This window comes from Grampus griseus, assembly GCF_964374135.1.
Source record: "Grampus griseus genome assembly, chromosome: 14".
Classification (NCBI taxonomy): domain Eukaryota; kingdom Metazoa; phylum Chordata; class Mammalia; order Artiodactyla; family Delphinidae; genus Grampus; species Grampus griseus.
The window spans coordinates 5,052,606-5,070,267 of record NC_139008.1 but is presented as its reverse complement, the minus strand read 5'-3'; the positions used below and the strand labels follow the sequence as shown (position 1 = coordinate 5,070,267).

General features: G+C 43.2%; 1 protein-coding gene across 1 annotated transcript in view; it reads right to left on the bottom strand.

Annotated features, from left to right (window-relative positions):
- LMTK2 (lemur tyrosine kinase 2) overlaps positions 1-13,932 on the bottom strand; it is an 81,090-nt gene extending 67,158 nt beyond the window's left edge. Inside the window, exon 1 of the mRNA XM_082671105.1 lies at positions 13,844-13,932. Coding sequence (XP_082527231.1) covers positions 13,844-13,925 — 82 coding nt within the window. The 5' untranslated portion in view covers positions 13,926-13,932. The remainder of the gene's footprint in view (positions 1-13,843) is intronic.
- Positions 13,933-17,662: the final 3,730 nt, after the last annotated feature.

The window sequence follows — 17,662 nt, the reverse complement described above, 5'->3', positions numbered from 1 at the left end:
AATAGAACTACCATATGACCCAGCAATCCCACTACTGGGCATATACCCTGAGAAAACCATAATTCAAAAAGAGTCATGTACCAAAATGTTCATTGCAGCTCTATTTACAATAGCCCGGAGATGGAAACAACCTAAGTGTCCATCATTGGATGAATAGATAAAGAAGATGTGGCACATATATACAATGGAATATTACTCAGCCATAAAAAGAAACGAAATTGAGCTATTTGTAATGAGGTGGATGGACCTAGAGTCTGTCATACAGAGTGAAGTAAGTCAGAAAGAGAAAGACAAATACCGTATGCTAACACATATATATGGAATTTAAGAAAAAAAAAATGTCATGAAGAACCTAGGGTTAAGACAGGAATAAAGACACAGACCTACTAGAGAATGGACTTGAGGATACGGGGAGGGGGAAGGGTAAGCTGTGACAAAGCAAAAGAGTGGCATGGGCATATATACACTACCAAACGTAAAATAGATAGCTAGTGGGAAGCAGCCACATAGCACAGGGAGATCAGCTCAGTGCTTTGTGACCACCTAGAGGGGTGGGATAGGAAGGGTGGGAGGGAGGGAGATGCAAGAGGGAAGAGATATGGGAACATATGTATATATATAACTGATTCACTTTGCTATAAAGCAGAAACTAACACACCATTGTAAAGCAATTATACTCCAATAAAGATGTAAAAAAAAAAGTGTCTTGGAAAGAAATATGGTGATTAGTAGCAAAAGAAACATAAGAATGGTTCACTTTTTTTTTTTAACTACTCCCGAGAACTTACACTAATAAAGTTATTCAAAAGTAGAATAAAGCTATGTGGGAAAATACATACATTAAATTGTCATCTTTTATATGTGAACTGAGAGAGAGGGTCCAGGAGAAAATATGGAAGCTACTGCTGCTGCTGACTGAGCCCTGAAGGGAAGCAACAGATGAGGCAGGATGGGATCAAGGGCATCAATCAAGGAGGTGGTCTTAAAGAGCTGAGAGAGGGCTTCCCTGGTGGCGCAGTGGTTGAGAGTCCGCCTGCCAACGCAGGGGACACGGGTTCGTGCCCCGGTCCAGGAAGATCCCACATGCTGCGGAGCGGCTGGGCCCGTGAGCCATGGCCGCTGAGCCTGCACTCCGCAGGCCACAACAGTGAGAGGCCCGCGTACCACAAAAAAAAAAAAAAAAAAAAAAGGAGCTGAGAGCACAAGGAGGAAAATGACGTGTCTACATTTCTTGACACCTGCCTGTGACTCTTCCAAGTACACACAAACTATCTGCTCACGAGCACTCTTCTTGGGATCCACAGCCTCCAGCAGACTCTAGACGTGGTCCACACCTCCACAAAAGCATTTATTTAATCACAGTGTTTAAGTATTTTTCATGTTCACAAGCGAATGTTTACAAGTGTACGATTACATTTCTTTCAAGTCAGAAATATTTTTAAATCACCTTTAATTAAACAGTGCCAATCACTTCATAGGTGGAAGTTGTTGCTCTTACAAATTAAAAAAAATTAAATATGAATGTGGTTTTGTGAGCCTAATTATGGAAGTTAGCACGTTTCCTAATTCAATAAGGAATTATCTATAGTACTTCAAGAATCAAGTATATCATAAATATTTTTAAATTTCACTCAGGACTTTCAGATAATAAATAGAAATAAACATTCAAAGGAAAAATAACTGGAATCAGTCTATGCGTGTGCATCACACTAATAAGAGTTTTCCTGAAAGTACGAGGCAGTGAACCGGAGAACAGGGTGGACTGGATGTCAGATCACCTCAACCCAGAATGAAGTCAGCCTCTGACAGGCTGTACGGGATTGAATTTACTGCTTCACATCTCTGGGCCTCAGTTCCCTCACCTGTAAACTGGCATTTCAGCTCTAAAATTCTATACAAAAGGATTATAATTCCAAAACTGCATGAGTTCTCCAAGTGCCTCTACAGTGAAAATTGGTAATCAGATCTTTTATTGAAATTTTTTTTTTAAAGCAAACGAAGTTAAATTACAGACTTCTGGATTGCACTGCGCATCAGGCCTCTGGTGGAGTGTTCCCAGGGGACTATTTTGGTAAGTTTGTTATTTTTCAGTGCCTCACCTGTAATCAGTGTCCGGGTGTTGCATTTTAATTACAGTCTGAAGTCAGAGTCAAGTGGGGCTCTGCGCCTGGAAGCTACAGCCTGCATCCTTGGAAAGTAACACTTGCTGCTGACACAGAACCATTCTAGGGAGGCACACTGCCAGGTAGCACCAGGAAGAGGGATTTTTGTTTCCTTCTGAAAGGAGCGCAGGTTGAATTTATTGAGGGTTCTGAGGAAGAATCTGCAGCGTGAAAAACACGCTAAACTTAAATTCAGAGGCTAATCTGAGAGGTAACCAGTAGATCACAACCTTCGGTTTTGCAATAAGCTGAAACTACAGAATTTTACAATTACTGGTTGGTTAGAGTAGATATTTTAAATGTGCAAAATGACTGCAAACTCATCCTCCTCTGTCTTCTAAGTCCAAAATGTCTTAGAGATTTACCTGCCATAATTAAAGGCTGCAGTTATATCACATCAAACTCAAGCCTCCTGTTCAGTGTAGCAAAAAGGGGAAAAAGACACTTTCAGGATGGACTTTGAACATGGACCTCAAGGAGGAAAAAAAAAAAACCACGAGCTTTTAAAAATTAAATTCTGGACTTTCCTGGTGGTCCAGTGGTTAAAAATCTGCCTTCCAATGCAGGTGACGCAGACTCGATCCCTGGCGGGGAACTAAGATCCCACATGCCGTGGGGCAACTAAGCCTGTGCACCACAACTAGAGAGCCCATGTGCCACAACTACTGGGCTCACGCGCTCTGGAGCTTACACACCACAACTAGAGAGAAGCCCGTGCACTACAACTAGAGAAGCCGGTGCACTGCAACGAAAGATCCCATGTGCTGCAACAAAGATCCCGCGTGCTGCAACTAAGACCTGACACAGCCAAATAAATCTTAAAAAATTAAAAAAAAATAAAAAATAAAAATTAAATTCTAGTGGTTTCACTTTAGGATAAGAGCAACTTCTCTCTCAAAAATCACTATCCTAGATTCTTAGAATGAAATTCTTTTCTCCTATGCAAAGCATATGTATTGCCAAAAAAACCCAACAAAAAACGAAAACAGAGTCCAGAATTATCTGTACTAGTGTGTGGGCCTATGATGTTCTTTTTATTCATTTATTTATTTATTTATTTTTGGCCGCGTTGGGTCTTCAGTGCTGCGCGCGGGCTTTCTCCAGTTGCAGCGACTAGGGGCTACTCTTCATTGCAGTGCACGGACTTCTCATTGCGGTGGCTTCTCTTGTTGCAGAACACGGGCTCTAGGTGCGAGGGCTTCAGTAGTTGTGGCATGCGGGCTCAGTAGTTGTGGTTCGTGGGCTCTAGAGCACAGGCTCAGTAGCTGTGGCGCACGGGCTTAGTTGCTCCGCAGCATGTGGGATCTTCCTGGACCAGGGCTCAAACCCGTGTTCCCTGCATTGACAGGCGGATCCTTAACCACTGCGCCACCAGGGAAGTCCCGGGCCTATGACGTTCTTAATCAAACCCAAATGATTATACAATCATCATTCTGTAGCAGTTTTAGAGAGAGATAGTTTGCTTTCTTTAGCTCGTCATAAAAATATTTTGTACACATCAATACACCCACAGAAAATACATCAAATTACGTCAACTAGCTTTAAAAAAAGTACCTGTTGAAAAATACAAAATGGGCTACAAACCCGAGGCTATTCCAAAATAAACCAGTTTAGAAAAACAAACTTTTTTATAGCAAAATGTTAACAACATGGTATTATTATACTGGAAAAAACTAACCCCGCAAGTTCTTGTACAGGTCAAGAATCAGGGACTCTCACAAAGCATGCACATCTGTCACCTGGAGAACTAAGAATGTCATGAGTTATACCTGCTCAAGCTTAGTTTCCTTGCTGGTCTGAGCTGCAGTGGGCAGAACCCTGGCAGGCCAGGGCAGGAACATCTACACCATGAGGTTCACAGCTCACAGTACTGGCATCTGACTGTCAGGCTACCAGCTCACAATTCTTTTTTACTGATTATTTATACAGGAGATTTATAAAATGTAAAGAGGTTATTATTCATACTGACTCCCAGAGAAGGGGCTAAAGTTACCAAAAAAAAAAAAAAAATGAACGAAAGGAAAGGTCTTTGGAGCGGTTAAGTGCTGTAAGTGTGTTCTACCCTGTTTAAATTCCTTTGTGGTTATAGCACACATACTTTGCACAGGAGGTTTCTTCAGAATGATACTCACGTATGGAGGTCAGGAGCAGAGAGCACTTCAGATTTTAGGTGTTGACATTAATCTTTTAATTTTAAATTGTTCTTCCTTCCTTGAGTCTCACTAGCTCCACAAGTCAACAGATTTCTATTAAATAACTGATATTATTTTGTCTCTAGTAGAAGATAAAATATTTTGTGTCTCGGGATTGGAGAAATCGCCTGAAAAGTACTACAAATGCAGATTTCTGGGCCAACATCCAGAATTCCAACTGAGCTGGTTTGTTTGGGGGCCCCCAAACCTGCATTTCTACAAGTACCTGGGTGATCTTGATGCAAATAATCCTGTTTTATAAAAACATCTTTACTTTTTCCTGAAACAATTTCAGCTGAACTTGATACCGTGGCTGGGATTTATATCAAAACAGTGGGGGCCACTGGGCCAGTGGGAAAGGTACACGTGAACAAGATTCACCATAAATTCAAAATTGCTGATGCTGGGTGACAGGCACATGAGGGTTCATTATATTAATTATTCTACTTTTGTGTATGTTTGAAATTTTCCACAATAAAAAATGAAAAGAAACAAAAAGCTCCGTAAAAAAATCACAGCAAGTCTACAGCCCCCTGTACTTTCCAAGAGACTTGCCACTGGACGTTTTATCTGAACTTTCACCAATTAAAGGAGTTGCCTATGATCCCTTTCAACAATTTCCAAAGCTGAAAGGCCCCCTAAAATAATTCTCTCTAAGTAGATCCTTAAGCTTACAAGGTTTCCCTCCTATTCTTAGAGATTAGGCTGCTCTTGGAGAGAGTCAATAAAATCTTTCAAATATCCATTGCTCTGAAAATAAAAATAACATCTTGCCAATACCACTATACCACAAGTGTGGGATGTGTAGTATTTACGATGGTATTAATAGGCGGTTAAAAGGTGGTCAAGTGACAGGGTCAAACGTGCACAGGATCCATCCAAGTCATCTGTCTCTTAGAGGCCTTTTGTCCCTCCAAAATCTCTCACTGACTCTCTCTCTTTTCCCAACACCTAGGATTAGATACAGGAAGCAGAGGATCAAACCCCTATAATACGGGACCTAATGAAACTTAAAAGCTTTTGCACAGCAAAGGAAAACATAAACAAGACGAAAAGACAACCCTCAAAATGGGAGAAAATATTTGCAAAGGAAGCAGCTGACAAAGAATTAATCTCCAAAATTTACAAGCAGCTCATGCAGTTCAATATCAAAAATACAAACAACCCAATCCAAAAATGGACAGAAGACCTAAATAGACATTTCTCCAAAGAAGATATACAGACTGCCAACAAACACATGAAAGGATGCTCAGCGACACTAATCATTAGAGAAAGGCAAATCAAAACTACAGTGAGGTATCACCTCACACCACTCAGAATGGCCATCATCAAAAAATCTACAAACAATAAATGCTGGAGAGGGTGTGGAGAAAAGGGAACCCTCTTGCATTGCTGGTGGGAATGTAAATTGATACAACCACTATGGAGAACAGTATGGAGGTTCCTTAAAGAACTAAAAATAGAACTACCATACAACACAGCAATCCCACTACTGGGCACATACCCTGAGAAAACTATGATTCAAAAAGAGTCATGTACCACAATGATCATTGTAGCACTATTTACAATAGCCAGGACATGGAAGCAACCTAAATGTCCATCGACAGATGAATGGATAAAGAAGATGTGGCACATATATACAATGGAATATTACTCAGACAAAAAAAGAAACGAAATTGAGTTATTTGTAGTGAGGTGGATGGACCTAGAGTCTGTCATACAGAGTGAAGTAAGTCAGAAAGAGAAAAACAAATACCGTATACTAACACATACATATGGAATCTAAAAAAAAAAAAAAAAAGTGGCTCTGAAGAACCTAGGAGCAGGACAGGAATAAAGACACAGACGTAGAGAATGGACTTGAGGACATGGGGAGTGGGAAGCGTAAGCTGGGACAAAGTGAGAGAGTAGCGTGGACATATATACACTGCCAAATGTAAAACAGATAGCTAGTGGGAAGCAGCCGCATAGCACAGGGAGATCAGCTCCGTGCTTTGGAACCACCTAGAGGGGCGGGAGGGAGATGCAAGAGGGAGGAGATATGGGGATATATGTATATGTATAGCTGATTCACTTTGTTATAAAGCAGAAACTAACACACCATTTTAAAGCAATTACACTCCAATAAAGATGTTAAAATAAAAACAAACAAAAAAGAAAAACCCTATTATAAATGTGCCAGTAGCAGCACGCAAATCCAGTGCCCAGACGTCGGTTTCTAATATCGCTCTCCAATAAAGGGAGCTGCGTGAGACATGGCTGATCCTAGGGCCGGAGCAGGGAATATACAAGGTGAGCTTACAGCGCCAGAAAACAAGGAAGCGCTTAAAAAAAAAAAGAAAGATGGACATATGTCTATAGGACACAGGAGCCAACTGAAAGGGCTCCCAGGGGCCAATTTAAGCAGCAAAATAAGTAACAGTATTGAATTATAACCCAAAGTGTAAAATCAATATCCATGTGTCCATACTGATATAAATAATTGAATAAGGAAATAAATGGGGAAGAATAGTTAAATACCCTGTACAGAAACCCAGGTAATTTCTACCTCAAGGAGGTGGCACGGAACTCATCACCATGAAGTGCGGGCTGTGCATACGCGCAGCGCGGAGAAGGGAGGAAAGGGTAACCTGACAGTGGAGAAAGCTGACACACAGCACCTCGGCCAGGGGATCAAGGGACTAGGAGTCTTGAAAGCACGCACCCTTGACGTGATGTGATGAGAACGGCACTTCAACTCTGTGGTCTTCCTCCCCAAAACACAGAATCCCAGCCTAATAGCTAGAAAAACATCAAACATGCATCCCTTTTGCAGAGGGATATTCTACAAAACTCCTGACCAGGACTCCTCAAGATGTCAGGATCATCAAAAACAGGGAACAGACTGGAGGGGCCCAAGGAGCCATGTCAACCAGACACACTGTGGGATCCTGAATCGGAAAAAGGACACCAGGGAAATACTGAAGCAATGCGAGTGAAGTCTGCACGCTGGTTACAATGTATGAGTACCGGCTACTTGTTGTTACCAACGTCAAAAGGGAAAACTGGGCAAAGGATACACAGGAGTTCTTTGTACCATCTTTGCAACTTTCCTGTAAATCTACATTTGTTCTAAAAGAAAAAGTTTATGGCTAAAAATAAAACAACCATCCATGGCCTCATTCCAGGTGAAGGACTGGGGCTGGATGAAGTTCGCAGGACAATGACAGGGTCTAAGCTGACACCCCCTCCTTTTAACACACGCACGCTCTGGAGTGCTGGTCTGGTGAAGTCAGTTCTCCAGCACCATCTCTCTCATACTTCAGCATCACCCACAAACTTCAAAACCACGCAAACACGAGAAATACTGAGGCGATGAGACACAGAGCTTACAATCCAGGTGAAGAGACAGGACTTAAAAAAACAGGTGGTATTTGCTAAGTGCAAGTGGTAGGCCAGTACAACAAACGCAAACCTTTTTTGATGACGCAACCCACCAGTAAATTTTCTTCGTAGTCCTTCCATTTCATGTGAATTTATTTACAAGTCATACAAATGCATTAGTGTACCAATACACTCTATCCCTCAAAAGTCACATAAGTCAAAAATTTTTAAGGGCGAAACGAAAATAAATTAGAAAATTCCCACGTTTTCATGCTGCATCCCCTGAAACGTCTTGTCCCACAAGGAAACACTCTAAGAGTTCATCAGGGGTGGCAATCGCCAAGCCTGGGCAAGGAGAAAGGTCTCAGTAGGGAAACTGGGGCTGCAAAGAGGTTAAAAAAAAAAAGACAAAGAAAGAGATGACAGCACTTAAAAGATACAAGGGGAAGAGTCAGGCAACTGCACACAGAATATGAAGCGCTGGAAGATGGAACTCTGCACAGGATATTTTGCAAACCACGAGCAGATCAATTTAGCTGTTAAGAAAGTGCCATGAGAGGGGGAGAGCGGAGGCTGGGACAGCAGAAACTCAGTTGCCACGACCTCCCTGCCCAAAGCTTCGCAAACTGGGGTCAGATGCCGGGTGCCCAGAGCTACCCCAGCTGCACCACAGCACCGGGTCGTGGCACATCTGTTTGAGGTAATGGGAATTTAAGCCTTTTAAAACAAACATATAATATAGTAAAATGCAAAATCTGCCATGCTGTTAAAAATAAAATGCTAGGTTTACCCCTCTGAAGCTCCAGGAAAGCAGAAGAGTACAAAGCGCTCTTCTGCAGTCAGGGTGGAGGGCAGTGGGGGGGGTGGGCAGAGGCTTTCAGAGGAGTAAAGGCGCTCACCGTGTTGTGTCTCAGGCACCTGCGTTGCGACATTCGGCTTCAGCTGTTCTCATGTTGCCCACTTGAATCACAATAAAGTCCAATGAAATCTGGAATCTCTGCACTGGGCTAACCTTTGCACAAAACCTTCTTTTGAAATATTGAGGTTATTTTTCTGATATGCCTGTTCTTTGTGGCAAATAACTGTAATGCCAAGGCATGGTTCCAAATCGGTCATTTACTACAACTTAAAAATACTTCACTCCAACATTTTGCTCTGACACAGGTTTTGCCACATCTCCTCAGCTTTCTTACAGTGTCTTCATATGAGGATTCACAGAAAAGCAGGAATTCGAATCTAAAAACCACCCCAGATACAGTAGTTTGTTTTAGACCAGGAACGTTTGTCCAGCTTCTCCTTTCTATAATATTCCTTTCCTCGTGTCTGAGTAATAAATAAAAATTTCAAAGAGTGAAGCAACGCTAGAGGATTGCAAAAATACGTAATTTTAAAAGAGAGAGAGAGAGAAAGCAAGTCTGCCACATTCATCTCTCCAAATGACATTTTCTAAGGGGAAGCCTCAGCACTGTGCTGGTCCTACCACAGTCTGGGTGAACGGGCTCCCTTCAGGGACGCTTTCTGCGAGTACACAATTTTGTTTGGGATCAACCAAACTTAGATTGCCCGTGGTTCCTTTAAGTAAATTAAAACCAGCAATTGTTCACATGCAAGAGTTTTAGTCATCTCGATGTTCAAAAACAGGTTTATTATATAAAAGCAGACTAATCCAGATCATCTTAAAATTTTCTAGCATAATTCCCCAAGACTATGAATTTCAAGAAGTAGGGCTTCCCTGGTGGCGCAGTGGTTGAGAGTCCGCCTGCCGATGCAGGGGACACGGGTTCGTGCCCCGGTCCGGGAAGATCCCACATGCTGCGGAGCGGCTGGGCCCGTGAGCCATGGGCCCGTGAGCCATGGCCGCTGAGCCTGCGCGTCCGGAGAGAGGCCACAACAGTGAGAGGCCCACGTACCGCAAAAAAAGAAGTAACACTACCAGCTTATACATCATACTTCAATAAGCCAGATTTCTCTCTCAAGGATCTTCACCCATCATATAATTTGCTATTTTGAGAAACAAAGATTTTCTTACATCCATAAGTTCTAGGCATTCCATGATACGCAGCTACCACGGTGACTTCCTTCTTTGAAGCCACACCACCCACCATTAGTCAATTCTAGGATAACCCACCAAATTTACAAAGAAATCTGATGCAATGAAGGAATCTATGTTGCCAAGGGCCAAACCTGTAGCAGGCATGGCTATCACGTGACAGCAACCCCTTAGGTAAATATTATCATCATCCTTTTTTAATAGTTGAATTCTAAGAAGCTTGGAGAGGTCAAGGGACTGGGCAAGGTCTTAAAAGCTTTAAAGTGGCAGAGGAAGGCCTCACACCCAGACTAACTCCAAAGTCCAAGCTCTGGCCACAACGCCTGCTCCTCCTGTGACTGGTTCATGAATTTTACTCTCAACTGAGCTGAAAAGGTGGATTCTTTTTATATGTCCACCTACAAGGACTTTTTTGAGGACCAGTCTGTTTAACAGTTTCAGAACCCTGGCTATCCCCTATATGACATTTACATTACGAAGTGTTTTTCATTATATGTACAGCTGTTCTAAGTGACACAGCCCACAGGAGCACAGAGGGCCCAAGGGCTCTAAATTTCAAGAGAATTGCATGAACAGTCAGCACATCTGCACCTCGATATCAGCAAAACTGTAGAGATCTGATAACTTCGATGCTGATCAGCTACCAAGTTGCTGGACAGACTTCCTATTACTATGCAAATGGACATATTTAGTTAACCCCAAAATATCACCTACTGAAAGCAATTAACAGCATTCCCAGTCTAAATCAGATCTCAAGCCTTAGAGCCATATATCCTGACAAGAATTTGCATGGAAAGCTCTCAGAAGCTGTTAAAATAAACACAAAAATTCACACTTTAGAAAGCACTTCCTTTACTTCAGAAATCTTTTTCAAGATACAAGCCTGTTTGCTTAATCTAAAACAAAAGCCCCGGTTTCACAAGCTGCTGTTTAATCAGTAGCTGAGTCCCACCGGCTTCACAGACTTCCGTGAGGTCCTTTATCTGGAACTGCTAAAAGCTTCCTCTGTACTCTGTGACCTAATATGCCACAGAACAATAGAAGTGAGTTTCCTTGTCTCACCACTATCCTAATATTAATAACAAGTTGTGGACTTAGAGGAATGCCTTCACGCATACAACATCTTTCTCTACGATGTGAATTCTGAGAATCTTACAAAAGGCACATAAATATTTGCCGAGAAGAAAGGTCTGATAACTATGATCTGGAGAAAAAGAATTTCTTAACTGTAATCTTAGTTTGGTAACTGAACTGTGTGTGAAACAGTGGACTTCCTGCCTTTACGTAAGCTTCTTAAGTGAGGACCGGGATCTCAGTCTATATAATAAGGGCCTTTGCAGAAATACAGATTCTCAGGAAAGCCCCCCCCCACCAGGGAGGACATAAGGGACTCTCAGAGTGATAAAGAGATTCTCCCCCCCAAATTCAACCTAGAAATGCCTTCTTGCCTGATGGGCAAAGGCAATCCACATATTTACAAAGCTTACTATGACTGAATGGGTAAATACCTTTTTTCAACTTTAGAACCTAGAAATGATTCTGGATGACAAAGAAACGTGGGATAAATGAACTTCGATTTAAATGCTGAATTTCAGTTAACTGTCTCATTTCCCCATGCAAACAGGCTGGCAAAGGATACAATTCAAGTATTTTTTCCAACCTACTGTTGATAAGCCATGCTTTCTCCAAGGCAGTATTAACCAGTTTGAACTTTAAGCAGAATAAGGCCAAGGAGGCAAAGACCATATACAATGGATCTACTCTGAATTTGAAAATGGCCAGCTCTCCCTTTGTAAGGAGTACAGGCCCCCAGATAATCAAAAGCTTGATAGTTGTTTTCAATGTTTAACTGCTCTTTTATCTACTATGTATGTTCCAGAGGGGTTCCTCTTTCTTAACCAGCGAGCTCACTTATCAGGATTAGCTCAAAGGTTTCTTTACTCTTCTTGGTCAAGAATCTACCCCCGTTACCAGGATTAACAATCCCTTCTGAATGGAAATAAAAACTCCCAAATCTATGTGTGATTGTGCATCTTTTCCACGTAATTTAACCGTAGTAGGTATTTGTCATCCATAGGCCACACGTCTCACCATACACCCTCCAAGCAATAGGACATGAGGGAAAATCTACAAAAGCTGCTACAAGTCACCGAATAGTTCTTTACATTTTTTTAATGCCAAGATTTAATATTTCTATTTGTGGATTAATTTTCTTGATTGCTTTGTTTTACATACAACACTCCAACAAAAACTTCAATTTTTTGATTCATACCTCCATGAAATAGTAAAAGAAGGGACTAAACACATTAAGAGGTTTATAGGGACTTCCCTGGTGGACCAGTGGTTAAGACTCTGAGCTTCCACTGCAGGGGGCACGGGTTCAATCCCTGGTCGGGGAACTAAGATCCCGCATGCCTCACGGTTCAGCCAAAAAAAAAAAAGGTTTTATAAGCAGCCACATTTCCAAAGTTTCCTAAATAGAATCTGTTTTACAAAATATGTAAAACTTCGATTAAGAGCAAAGTCATCTGGAAACTTCTTGAATCCCTTTCACATATGCAATCTTTATCCACTATCCTATTCTAGTGCTAATTTTCAATTTCACTATGAGTATGTTTCAATATCAACATCGACACTTCTCCCTACAGTCTTTTATAATTTGCCAGGTACTTTCTGGGACTCATACCTGGGCTGCCTATACATTCCTCATAATATTCACTCTTCTTATCTATCAGGTCAGAAAACAGAATTCACCTTACGCATATTTGATCTAAGGCAGTGGCAGAAATTTAGCAATACACTACGTGGTACAATGATAACAGTTTATACCCAACTAAAGGGCACTCAATGACGTAACCTGGTGTGTCTCTGGAAACAATTATATTTAGCTTCCATTGTAGATGTGTTTGAAAAATATGTCTTTACCAGGGACAGTACCTTCCACATTCTGCACCCAACTAACATCATTCTAAAATAACTCTTGACCTCAAGAGTATTCTAAACAGCTAATAAGAGACCTGAAGTGGTAAAGCAGAAAAATCACCCAGCTAGGGGAATCTAAGACCTGGGTTTAAGTTGTGACTCCTCCTAAAATTTAGCTGTGTCACCTTGGGTAGGTCATTTGACCTCCAGGGCCTCACTATCTTCAACTGCAAAATGAAAGAAATTGGACTAAATTTTCTTTAAGGTCTCTCTAAAATTCCATGATTCTATGAAATTTCAGTCTCCCCTCATTTCAAAGATAAGTAACAGATGATAATGGTAAATTAGCCTAGATTATTTTTTTCCTTAAAAATAATTATCCAACTTGAGATGCTTTCCTGGACTGAAGTTTTATCTGAGAAAACAAACCACAAACGAAAACGACGGGGAGAAAAAAAGAAAATCACACACTGACGTAGCTAAAATAGAAACTTCAATCACCCTTGGGCCATTTTGTCAATAGTTATTCAAAGGCTGCTACTCTAATCACTGGCTTCCTAAAGTAGAGATATTTATAGAGTGGTTTCCTTCTCATCCCCAGAGATTCAATCTGAATAAAACGCACAGCGTCTAAAATCAATTTACAACTTCAGAACAAGTTACAGGGAGCGAAGGAAACTCTGCGCAGCTCTCCAAGTCATTTGCATTTAAGTATGATTAGGGCTAAGAAACGGTTCTTATTATAAGATGTGAGAAAAGCACAGGAGGCAGGTGACATCTGGAAAAGGAAGCAGAACTGCCAGCAAGGGATGTAGGCTGAGGACCTTCAGGCAACAGGTCCAGAGCCGGTGCTGCAGTCTACCCCGGGAGGGGTCGGTCGCTGCCGCCCCGCTCGCAGTCCTCCCCAGCCCCATCCGCATCGCCTCGCCCCCGCTTCGGCCCTCGAGAGGCAGCCCGCCCCCCCCGCCCAACACACGTCCCTGCTGCAAAATCTCCCTAATCACTCGTTTCCCCGGGCCTCCCGCCCCGGCAGGCCCTCCGATTCCTCGGCGCCGAGGCCGGACCGGGCCTGCAGCCTCCTTCCCAGACACCCCCGTCGCAGCGGCCCCGCAGCCCGGTCCCCTCAGCCCCGTCCCTGCCTCGGGCCCGCTCACCTGCACCTGTTTGCGGAAGTGGCGCGGCCCCGGCATTGCCGGCGGCCAGGAGCAGCAGCAGCAACGGCGGGGGCCCCGGCATCTCGCCCACGGCGCGGCCCCGGAGACTGGCTCTCGGGTTGCCTTCCGTCCGTCCGTCCGTCAGTCGGTCCTGTCTCCCTCCGCTGCCTCAGCGGCACCCGCGCCGGCTGCTCCTGAGCACACGTCGTTTCGGCCAAACCTCAGCCCAGATCCTGGTCCGCACCCACCGCTCCAACCACAGAAACACCATCCTTCCTGCCCGCCCGCCTGCGCCGCCGCCGCCGCCTCTCAACAGAAGCAACGGCAGCAGCTCTGCGGAGCCGCGAGCCAGTGCAGCCGCGCTCCCACCGCCATGATGGGCTGCGTCATGTGACGTAGGGTGGGGGGCGGGACGCCGTGATAGACAGCCCACCCCGCCAATCGTCAGCTCCACACCGGCCTGGGAGGCCCCGCCCATCACCCTGGCTGAGGGAGGGTGGCCGCCGGTGCGCCTCCTGCAGACCAAGAAGTGCGTGAGCAGCAGGTGATGCCAGCAATTATTTTACAATTTTTTAAAAAGGGAAGTATAAAGAAGATAATGAAAAGCATCCAGAATCCATTCTGAATTTTTTTCTCAGTATTCCAAAACGTGTAAAAATAGGCCTGTTTTGTCTTCTGCCTTTTTTACTTGCAACAGACGTTTTAGACTCTTCTTAGGTTGACCTATCAGCCACCAAGGAGCTTTGGGCTTTTTTATTTCAATTCAACAAGAATAGAATACCTCTCCCCTCGCACCCACTAGTTCAGCTCCTGAGCTCAAGCTGTTCCTCTTGGCAAGAGTTCCCTTCCTGTCCTTTCTTGGCCACCTGGCACACTCCCTTTCCACTGTCGAGACTCACCTGAAGAATGATGTCATCTAAGAAGGCCTCTCCCAACCTCAGGAGAAATGAGTAGCAACTCCTAGTGCCCCTCCCTGGCCCTGGACAGACTGCTCTCCCAGCTGCCATATTTTATTGTCCCTGTAAGTTCCCTAAGGACAGGAACTGTGCACGTGTCCTCTGGGGGTGGCTCCAGTAGGAATTCTCCAAAGCAGTGGTGCCTGGTCCTGGGTGCCTGCCTCTTCCCACCAAGTGACAAGACTCAGCCAACACGTGAGGAGAGCATCCTTCTGCAGAAAGGGTAGAGAAAAAAATACTTTCCAGGTAGAAGTGACAATGATCAGAAGCCTGGAGGCTGGGAAAATGCTGGCCTCTTCCGGAGAATGCACCCAGAGTCCAGTTTGTGCATGAGAGGGACTGTTTTGAATCTTATCAGATGGGGCAGCACGGGGGAGCCTCCCCAATTCTCCGGACTCCTCAAATGTCCACCCCAAATGCCAGCTCTCTGTGGGGGGCTAACCCCGTGTGGACACATGGACCATGCCCAGGGGATATTTGTTGAATGATTAAGGCAAGCCAATAAACACCTAAGTAAACAAATAGCTGGAATGTGGAAGTGCTGGGTTAAAGCGTATATGGCTGTCTGCTGATCTCTGTGTGGGAAAGGAAAGGAAGGCAAAGGTCTGGAAAAGAGCCACAATCACCCTGTTGTGCTTCTCCTTGGATCAGGAAGCTCCGGACTTTGAGTTTGAGAAAGCCAGGGAATGCTCACACTGTTTCCCGTGGGGAGTCACTGGATTTGAGTGCAGCAGTGCTGGCCCAACCAAAGCCCTGACTCATAATCCTTGTGGCTGTTAATCGTAATTAAAGTGAGCTCCAACGATCACATGTCAGACCACAATCCCAAAGCAGGTTTCGTTATTATTCGACCAGCTGAAAAGTTTTTTTAAAAACTTTTTTCCTTTCCACTTCACAGAGCAAGGGTTAAGGTGCACATTCCTCGGGCGGTGTCTAATGGAAACCTTTAACCTACCACCTGCCTCACTGCTCACATCTTTGCCCAGTGATTCTCTTGAAGACTTCCAGTTAGAGAATTTATAAAGCAAATAAGAACTTGTTTGCTTTGTTTAGTTTCCTCTAGGAATCAGAAAACAACCTTTGGCACAATTTGGGATTAGATCCCTAAAATGAGAGGCAATATCTTTCAGTGTTTCTATAGCTGTCCTCACCTGTGCTCGGCCTTTTCCAATTTTTCTTGCATGCCAAGCCATCACTTGGATGATTCTACAGGCATTGTCTGTCCTGCCAGCAAGCTCTGGCTGAGGGCTGGATTCAAGGGAAATGGATTCAGTTTAGTACTGGATGAGCATGCATCTCTGAGTACCCTAAATGTTTGCAGGGCTGAGCTGGATCAAATGGGTGCATCTGTGAGGGTCCTGTCAGTGGTATACTGGAGCCAGCTGGTACCAGCTTGTAAAAGCCAATTGTTAAATCTTCAGGAATTTTGCATGCCAGTTGTTAGACACAGCCATTGTTGAAAATTAATTTATATAAACTTGCAATTAAATAAATTATATTAAATACAAAAGTAATAAGGAGAAGCATTTTCAGAATGGAAAGCAATGAGAAGACTAGCAAAAATTGTCAAAATCAACTTCTTCAGAACTCTAGAAATTAGCCAGAGGTTTGCAACATCACAAGGAGCATTTATTAAAGAAAAATGGCTGACCTCAGTAAAAACTGTGAGCTTTGTGGTGGTTTCACTTGCTGTAGCCACATTCTTCTCTCCCATCTCCGTGGTAGTCTTGAAAAACATCAACCTCACAACCATGGTAGCTGTGAAAATGAACAGCCTAGCTAAGCTACTGGAGGGGACAGAACATGTTTGGAGCTCTCCCGAAAGCTGCATCCCCAGAAAACTGTCACTATTTGACCTGTCAGGCAGCTCCCTAGAAAGGCATCATTCTCAGGATTTGTCTTTATTTGACAGGATTCAGAACTCCCTTAGTGCAAGCAGCACTACCCCCAGTTTGTTGAAAACAACCAGTGGCAACTGTTTAACATTGCAGCTTCCTGAGCCAGTGACACCAGATGGCTGATTGAAAATGTAAAAGAAAAATTTAGGAAATGAGGTGCCAATGGACAACTGATTTGGAAAATAGTCTGACAGTTCCTCAAAATGTTAAACGTAGGGTCACCATATGACCCAACAATTCTACTCCTAGATACACACCTAATATAATTGAAGACATATGTCCACATCAAACCTTGTCCACCGACATTCATAGCAGCATTATTTATAATAGCCAAAAGGTGGAAACTACGCAAATGTCCATCAACCGATAAATGGATTAACAAAATATGGTATATCCTTGTAATGGAATATTATTCAGCAATAAAAAGGAGTGAAGTACTGATACGTGTTACAACACAGATGAACCTCAGTGAGACCAATCAACACAGATGAACCTCAGCGTTATGCTCAGTGAAAAGAGCCAGTCACGAAAGGTATATTGTATGATTCCATTTTTATGAAATGTCCAGATTAAGTAAATCCATAGAGACAGAAATTAGGTTAGTGGTTGCCTAGGGCCAAGGGAAGAAATGGGGAGTGACTGCTAATAGGTATGGGGTTTCTTTGGGGGGTGTTGGAAATATTCTAAAATTAAATAATGGTGATCATCGCACAACTTCGTGAATATACTAAAATCCATTTTAAAGGAGTGAATTTTGTGGTTTGTGAATTATATCTCAAAGTTGTTATTAAAAAGCAAAGGTTATAAATACTAAAAAGTCAATTATTTTGCTACATTTACTGTTATCTATGCTTTGAGGGTTTTTTTTTTTTTTTTTTTTTCAGTACGCAGTCCTCTCACTGTTGTGGCCTTTTCCGTTGCGGAGCACAGGCTCCGGACGTGCAGCCTCAGCGGCCATGGCTCAC